The sequence below is a fragment of the Octopus sinensis genome, linkage group LG14, assembly GCF_006345805.1.
Source record: "Octopus sinensis linkage group LG14, ASM634580v1, whole genome shotgun sequence".
Classification (NCBI taxonomy): Eukaryota; Metazoa; Mollusca; class Cephalopoda; order Octopoda; family Octopodidae; genus Octopus; species Octopus sinensis.
In genome coordinates, this window is record NC_043010.1 from 52,635,242 (window position 1) to 52,645,241 (window position 10,000).

The 10,000-nt window shown below is 32.5% G+C and overlaps 1 protein-coding gene across 11 annotated transcripts in view; it reads right to left on the reverse strand.

Moving 5' to 3' along the window:
* LOC115219354 (filaggrin) overlaps positions 1-10,000 on the reverse strand; it is a 255,873-nt gene that overhangs the window by 43,322 nt on the left and 202,551 nt on the right. For 10 of the 11 annotated variants that reach the window (XR_005001933.1, XR_005001932.1, XM_036509043.1 and 7 more), the window contains one exon: positions 5,973-6,116. The exons of the other annotated variant lie outside the window; for it this stretch is intronic. Coding sequence is in view for 8 of the 10 variants with exons in the window: in XM_036509043.1 (XP_036364936.1) it covers positions 5,973-6,116 (144 nt within the window). In the remaining 2 variants the exon portion in view is untranslated. The remainder of the gene's footprint in view (positions 1-5,972; positions 6,117-10,000) is intronic. 11 annotated transcript variants of the gene reach the window in all.

The following is a 10,000-nucleotide window of genomic DNA, read 5'->3' on the forward strand; positions in this document are numbered from 1 at the left end:
GAAAATGACTCTCCTCAGACACAACAGAATATCTTCAACCAAACGAACTCATATAAAGAATCTTGCACAGAAATCCAAATGAAAATTAATTTACATCAGATATTTATACCTACACACACGCACACTTGTTGGACTCCATCCCCTCGCTTAGGACGACGAGGGTTCCAGTTGATCCGATCAACGGAACAGCCTGCTCGAGCACTCCGCAGACCAATGTACCCTTAACATAGTTCTCGGGGACATTTAACATGACACAGAGTGTGACAAGGTTGGCCCTTTGAATTACAGGCACAACAGAAACAGGAAATAAGAGTGAGAGTAAGTTGTGGTGAAAGAGTAGAGCAGGGTTCGCCACCATTCCTTGTCGGAGTCTCGTGGAGCTTTAGGTGTTTTCGCTCAATAAACATTCACAGCGCCCGGTCTGGGAATCGAAACCGCGATCCTATTACCGTGAGTCCGCTGCCCTAACCACTGGACCATTGCGCCCTCACACACGCGCACTAATCGGATGCGGAGCTATATGACTAAATTTTCTGTATGTGCATGCACACATACAACGGAAGCAGCTTATCATGAAAACGTTACAAGTTCCCAAATGTTGTCAGCGAGATTATTCAATAGGTTAGTCACTAACAAGTAGACAATGAATGCCATATACTGGTACAAAGAATATATACCCCTGCAGATGTAAAAGAAGAAGAACGAGGATGGCAAAAGATATGATGAGGCTAAGAATCAAAATACGGGGCCTTCTTCATGTGATGGTTCTTCTTTCACTTCAAAAAGCAGGAGAGGTGAAGGGCAAATCAACTATCATAGTATTCAGTCTCGACTATTTCTACCATTCAGTTATCCCCACCAAACGCATGCAGCAATATATATATCTATATATCTATCTATCTATCTATCTATCTATCTATCTATATATATATATATATATTATATATATATATATATATAACTACATAAATAATATTTTTATAAACAAACCCGAAAGGCTTTGCGATTTACGGGGGAGAAAGCTACTATGGAAGGCTCATAGTATAAGTGTATATAATATCACACACACACACACAAACATATATCCGTCAAACTCTGCTATGATGACATCAACAAGAAACATATTTAGCGGTGAGGTTGGTATAGAAATGTGATATACAATAATATACGTTTGTAGGTTCAGCAAAATTCGAATTAGTTATGATACATATAACTCAAGCTGTATATACACATATACGTGTATGTATATATACACACACACACAAACATAAACATACATGTGTATACATTCAATTATATGAGCTCGTGTATGAATATATAGATGCGTGTCTGTGTATACATCTATATACATGGATATGTGTGTGCTTATACATTGATACATGCATGTATAGATGTGTATTCATATACGAATATTATATCTATCTATCTATCTATCTATCTATCTATCTATCTATCCATCTATATATCTATCTACTTATCTATCTATCTTGTTATACATATATATGTTTGTGTGCAATACCTAATACACACACAACACACACACACACACATATATATATATATATATATATATATATATCTATATACATATATATATATATATAAATATATATATATATATAATATGCATATATACACATACATCTATAAAGATAACAACACCCACATACACAAAATAATATAAATTAAAAGAAAACAAATAGACTACAACGCAATAACGAAAATATGACAAAAACCCCCCCAAAAGTCCCATGTTTTCATCGAAGAGGTGTGAAAGAGAACTCGAGAACTCAACGCCATCGACGATGTCATGAATGGAAAATAAAATGAAAATAATATAACAAAAAAAAACAACAGAAATTACTATGAATAAAATAAACAAAAACAGAACAATACAACATCACTGCGTATGTCCATGAGAACTAATCCCTTCCTAGTATGTACACACACACACACGAGATAGCACATAAATGTGGAAATAAGATAGACAAAATAGTACTCGAATACCGGAGGTAGAGTAATATGCCTTTTTTTTATATAAGAAAAGCTGCAAAGACATCACAAAAACTGCTATTCAGTGTTTCAGGTTTTCGTTCGTCGGGCAGTTGTGATCAAGGTTCTCTTAATGCATAATTTCATATCTGTATATGAAATCATATATATGAATATGTACACACACACAAGCTTATCTACAGATTTTTCTGTAGAATTCAGAAACAGTACAGAAAGTTACGATGTTTTCTATCCGAATACGTTAATGCAAACAAAGCGAACGAAGATAGTAAAAAAAAAAGATAGGTAATAGTTGTATATAGATATTTTGAGAACTGTTGCTCTTTCATCAGTATATGCCCATTACCTTATTCTTCTAACCTTGACTGCATTGTTTATATAGACTTATACATACATATATATATATGTATAAATGGATAGCCACTACACATTCTTTATTTTCTCTTCTTGTTTCTTTCTGTGTTCCTTTCTGTGAAAGAGCATAGATTCGAAACTTTAAAGACTTTCTCACTTCCCGAGCTTTATACTAATACATCTGTTTGTTGTCTACACTCCCTGTCTTCGTCTTTTGTTTTTTTTTTTGTGAATTCTCCCTATATGCATACATATATATGTGTGTGTGTGTATGTATGTACACACATATATAAGCACATACAAACATACATGCAAATATAAATATAAGCATGTACAAAATGAAAGTTGAAATTCATTGAGAGTGTTTAAGAAGATTTATTTACACACACACACACACACACACACACACATATAAACATACATGTGCATTCATTCATTTATATATGCTCGTGTATGAGCATATAGATGTGTGTGTAAATACATCTATATATATGGACGTGTGTGTGCATAAATATCTATACATGCACGTGTAGATGTAGATACATATACGAATATCATATTATATCCATCTATCTATCTATCTATCTATCTATCTATCTATCTATCTATCTATCTATCTATCTATCTATCTATCTATCTATCTATCTATCTGTCTATCTATCTATCCATCCATCTATCTATTGTATATAAATTTAAAATAATAAGGGTTGAAAATTAAATATTAATTTGATTAATATCAATTTAAAACCCGTGGTCTAGCATATAGAAAAATCTGAAGATTCAGAAAAATTATATTGCATACATGTAAGAGGGATGACCACTAAGTGGACATCCATTATGCTAGAAATCTACCCCCCTATGGTCTTACCACTAAGAAAGGAATGTTCTCTGTCGTTTGCTAAATTTTTCTTGAGAACATTCCTTTCTTAGTGGTAAGTGAGAGCATGCATACGCACACAGGAACGAATTCACAGACATACTTTCACAAGACTTGTCTTGTTTTCTTCTTATGTGAAATGAGCCATTTTACTGACCAATATGCTTATATTCCATCCACACATTGAAATATGAAATATACCAGATTTAGAAATACTATATCTCCCACCCCCTTTCATCATTTGCATAAAAAAAGGAAAAGAACAATAAAATAAAATAGAAAATAAAATAAACAAATCCTTTTTTTCGAACAAAAAATCAGGTAAAATGGATAAAAATGTTCACACAAAAACAACAAAAATGAAATAAATATGCAAAAGTTACTAAAGCACACAGAGATAAAAATTAAAAAAAAGTACAAAGATATATGTCATATATGAATTTATATATATATATATATATACATACACACACATATTTATATATATATGAATGTATACGATATATAGTGTGTATATATGTATATATATATATATATATATATATTATATTATATATATATATATAAAGATATGTAATATATGCATATATATATGCATCCATATATATATATGTATATAAATATACATATATACACACACACATATATGTATATATATTGATATATAAATACACACGCACACATATGTATATATATTATATATATGTATATATATAATATATATATTATATGATATATATATATATATATAATATATATATATATAAATACATTCATACATACATATACACACAAGCATATATATGTAAACATATGCATATATATATATATATATATATTATGTGTGTGTGTGCATTTTTAATATTTTGCTGTTGTTATTGCTACTATGGTAATAACTAACTTGAAACATTAGCCCCATCAACTACCTGCGATGCATCCTCCTTTAAGAAACCTATGATGTGAGACTAATGAAACCAGTGAGTGTTGCATGAAATCTTCGCTGCACGTAACCTTTCAACGTTTCTGCAAATCCTTGTAGATGTTATGTGTGTTTGTCTCTAGGAGTCTTCTAGAATGAGCTTGTCCTGCTTTGGTCGGGCTGGACTTTCAGTCACAACAATTGTCACTAGACCATACACAACAGTAGATGAATGAGATGTGATTAGACAACTAACACTCACCAGAATGACCCTGTGCTTTGCAGAGAACTCAACTCTCTTTACTGCAAGGATCAGTTGCAATGGAGGAGGAGGGTAATGTGTCTCAGTGCAAATGCGTTTTGCAATTTTGGATTTGTTTTCATTTCTTTTCTAACCTGGTACCTGAGTTACACACAAGCTTGAGACATGCACACACACACACACACACACACACACACACCACACACACACACACACACACACAAGTACAAGTATATATGTATGTATAAGTTTATATATTTTTGTAGATATATATATATATAAATATTAATATATATATACACACATATATGTATACATACATCCACATATACATATATATAAACACACACACACACATATATAAAGTATATATGTATATATATATATGTATGTATATATATTATAATATATATATATATATATATATATATATATATATGTGGTTATGTGTTTGTGTGTATATGTATGCATGCTTATATGTAAGCATAAGAATGTGTGCATGTATGAACATATTTTTGTCTGTTCGCACATGTATACATGTATGTCATCATCTCAGTGTGTGTTTAGAAGTATAAATGAGTATGTGTGTGACTGTGTGTGTGTGTGTTTGTATGTAGATATGTGTCTTTGTGTGTATATATATATGTGTGTACATATAATATATATATATATATTTATAAATATATATTAATACATATAAATTTCTGACCATACATATATACATACATATTTAAGCATGCACACATCACACACACACACTCACACACACACATGCATACACGTATTTGTAATGCACTACAAGCCTTATGTAAGCATTTATATGACTTGCACATTTACACATAAAAATTTGAAGGAACACTCACGCACACACATGAACCAGTATGTACACATACCTATATATACATGTGTTGTGTGTTTTTTCTTTCAGCTAAATATTGTGTGCGTTTGTGTGAGTTAGTATGTGTGCTTGTGTGAGTTAGTATGTGTGTTTGTGTATGTGTGTGTGCGCATATAGATATGTCTCTCAATATACATATATGTGTATGTTTCACATGAATTATAATATCTAAACATAAGAATGTGTGCATGTAGAAACATGTTTTTGTATGTTCTCGTATGTATATATACGTATGTCATCATCTCCATGTCTGTTAAGAAATATAGATGTGTGTTTCTGTGTGTGTGACTGTGTCTGTGAGAATACATTCAGCAATGGTCAGAATAACAGTTTCTGATGCTAACTCATCCGTAAAGATAAATTTAATCAGTCAATTAAAATTTATTAATGAAAAATTAAAATTAATTTGAAATTGATTTCTAATTTCAAAAGTGAATTTTAAAATTTGAAATTAATTTCCCAAAAAATTAATTTCAATCTCAAATTGAAATTTGAAATTAATTTTTTAAAAAAATTCAATTAAATTAAAAATCAATTAAATTAATTAATTAAGTTAATTAATTAATTGTTTTGTTTTGATTATCAAAATCAAAATCCAAATGAAAAAATTCTAAAACAATGAGGAAACAGACAATAAAACAAGACCTACCTCAGTGGTTCGTCGTCTTTGCGTTCACCATCTTTTCCAAGAATTTTCTTTAACTTGGCTGCCCGAGGGCAGCCCGACAGACTGCGGTGGGAGGAATAATTGCCCGTAATATGTCCTGAGCCGTCACAGCCTGGGGTGGGACATCTAACAAGAGGCCAAGACCAAACGGAAAGCAAACAAAAACATTGTCAATACATCGTAACAATGGCGGCATCATCAGCAGCAGCAGCATACAGCATCATCAGCAAATCAGCAGCAGCAAAGAAAACATCAACAGCAGCGAAAAAATATAAAACATCAGCAACAGAAACCGATAGAGAGGTAGTCAAATAGAGGGAGAGAAAGGGACTGGGAAGAAGAGAGAATAAGAGAAAGATAACGAAAAAATACAAAAAAAAAACCACAGAGAGAGCAAGAGAGACAGTAATGAGTGTGTGCCAGAAGAGAAAGATAGATATAGAGTGAGAGAGAGAAGAGAGAAGACAGAAAAATGAAAGTGAAAGTAGAGAAGAGAAAAATGAAAGTGAAAGTAGAAAAGAGAAACAAAGGTGTATACTTTGGTGGTGATGGGAGAGTAGAAGTGGAGTGGAGAATATATGGTTAGCTTATATGGAAGGAGTTGTTTGAGAGGGGAAAGGTTGACAATACTGGTGACATTATAATACAACAATGACAACAACAAGAACAACAATAAAATGAAGATTGGCACTTTACTTTTGATCTCCTGAAGGATGAAAGTGAAAACATCCCAAGTAAGGTTTTACTAAGGAATTTTAAATGACTGGCATTCATTCTGGCTGAGGTCAAATTTGCCTCTTAACCCTCCGGTGTTGATAAAAAAGAAAGTACCAATCCAATACTGAGCTCGATAGAGATAATTGTTTCCCTCGCTGAAATCCGCCATGTTTGATTCGTCTAAGAGGGAGTAGTTCCAGCAGATTTATCTCCCTTTAAACAATTGTAATTATCTCCCTTTCACCTGGCAGCTTTTATGCATACATACAAACATACATTATATAAAATCCTTAAAAATGTTTTAGCCCGGAGGCCGCGGCTATGCTGGGGCACCATGCATATTCAGACAGAGAGAGAGGAATATTTATTTAAAGGGGATCCATTTTATATAATATATATACACAATACATATACATACCTAAATATATATATATATGCTTTGTCCACCATGGAAAATAAAAAGGTTGGATGTATAAAAATTCATTACATATGAACACGTGTGTATATCTATATACACTTCGTGTGTGTGGTGTCTGCATCTATCTACCTACCTACCTACCTACCTACCTACACACACACACACACACACACACACACACACATACATACATACATACATACATACATAGCAGAAGCAACAATGTGACTCACACTTTCTTGCTTCTGCTAATTATAATTAAAAATATATTTTGAGTTCTGATTTTCCTGTTTGCACCAACATACCTTTGTAAATATATATAAATCTCTCTCTCTCTCTCTGTATATATATAAATTTATAAATATATAAATTTATAATTTATTTTGTCATTATATCGACTGAGGTGGTATTCTGACCATATCGCACGAGGAGTTTTAGGCGGGAAATTTAAACTGGTCATGTGCATACATATGTATGTATACGTTCGTATATGTAAGTATAAAATATGTTGTATATATATATGTATATTTGTATTTATGTGCTGAGTATATTCCTCTGATGAAGGCAGAGCATTTCTTACGCAGAGCCAGAAATCCAGGATCTGGAATTATCCAGTAACTTTTTTGCTAGTTTATTTTGTCTTTTTGTGTTCTCTCCTGGTGCTGTATGAACATTTAATGTGGTTTTAGAGCCAAGTTTTGACTGCTATTTCCAACGTGGCGGCAGCTCTTAGATACCCTAAATTATAATTATATATATATATAATGACAGCATACATACATTGGTGTATGTGTGTATGTGCGTGCATGTATGTGTGTGTGTGTGTGTATGTGTGTGTGTGCATGGCACTATGCACATTGAATGCATTAAAACCAAGAGCAACAACATTTAACCAATCAACATGCATCCCAAGTAACATTTAATTTAAAGCAAACAAAACAACAAAATTGAAATAATAATAATAATAATAATAATATAATATTAATAATAATGATAATGGTAACAATAACGATAATAATCCTTTCTACTGTAGGCACTAAGGCTGAAATATGTAGGGACAGTGGGAATCAATTACATCGACCCCAGTACTTAAAAGGATAGAAAAAGCAAAGTCATCTACAACAGAATTTGAACTCAGAATGTAAAGGCAGAAAAATGCCATGAAGCATTTTGTCTGTCATGCTAAAAAATTCTGCCAGCTCACTGTCTTTATTTAATAATAATAATAATAATATTAATGATGATGATGATGGTGATGTTTGGAAATTTTGGCATAAAGTCAATAATTTTTGCGGGTCTGTGTTACTTGATTATATCAACTGTAGTATCACTTGGTACATATCTTATCGACCCCACCAAAAAAACCAGTGAAAGGCACAAAGGCACTTGAGAATCTGACCTCAGAATGTAAAGCGCTGTAAGAAATATATATATATTTTTATATTTGTCAGGCAGTTTTTTCTTGGTTAGGGCATATAACCAATCAGAAAGTACTGATGGTTACACACCAACTACTGCACTTGACAATATCAATAACTCTTCAAACATGCTGGCCAGAAGCACATGGACTCTTTTATGCAGAGGTTTGTTCAATGATGATAGTGTGGAACAGTGATGAAAAGCCATAATATTTTCCAGGAGGAAAAAATAAGAGTTGTCTCACTTGGTAAGAAGTCAGCTATGGCCAAAGGGGATCAGCTATGTTTGCATACGTTTTCCTTTCTCAAGAAGGAGATGACCATGATGCCAAAACGCATTTTCTGTCAGATGGGTAGTGACTAAATATTTTAGTATTTGTGTTGAAGAAGGAACTAGATCATGTGAATTCTTAAAAATTATTCTTGCAGCCAAGCAAAGCTTGCAACACTTACCATATTTTAATGGGTATAAAGAACCCCTCATGTATAAGGAACATCCTAATTTTGGGGGCTTAAAATTTGTAAAAAAAGGTTTTGTAAGGGATTATAATACTATCCATGTATAAGAAATACCCATATTATTCTAATTTAATTTTTAACAAAAAAGGATTCCTTATACACATTAAAATATGGTGCTTCCATTCAGGAATGGCCCAGGTTGTTTCTAGTTTCCAGTTGATTTTGTACAGTATTCTTTCATCTTCAAACAGCCATATATAGCTGGCTAATGTTATAATATTGTACTTCTATTGAATGCTAAAAGAGGGCTTGTGATTATTTAGTCTGGCTTTAGACATCAAATTCCTGTGATGGTTCACCAGAATTAAATGGTAATCAGAGGGGGTCATAGGTAAAAAATGGTTGAGTATGACTGATTTAAATGGTGGGATGATGCCAAGTGTTTGGCATAAATGTTTCCAAGGATGCTGTGTGATATGAACTTTTGGAGATAGAATATAAGTAAAACAAAAATCTATATGAAAAATAGGTAAAAATAAAATCCTAAAAAAACATGAAAATACTTTGGACATATTTTCTATACCATTTTGTTTTAAGACAAGCATTGACCAAAAAATCAAACAAAGAAAAAAAAAACATTATCATCATCAATAATATAATTTAATATAATTATAACATCTACACAGAAATGAAATAATGGCAGCGCTAGAAGCAATGCAAGCATAAACGACAACAACAACAACAACAAGGTCGTCTAGCCTGTTCAGCAAGTGTTTACTGAAAGAGTGAGGCTAAGTGTTTAGAACAACAACAACAACAGTAACACTAGCAACATCAATATCACAAAGGAATACAGAAAGGGGAAGGAAACGGAGAAACAAAAGGGGCGGCAGTGGGGGAGCAGAGTTATAGAAAAGGTTGCAGTGGGGGGCTGGAAGGAATTATTAGTTTAGAAACGGTAACGTCAAGATAGGATGTTTTGGTCACAGTTGTCTGCT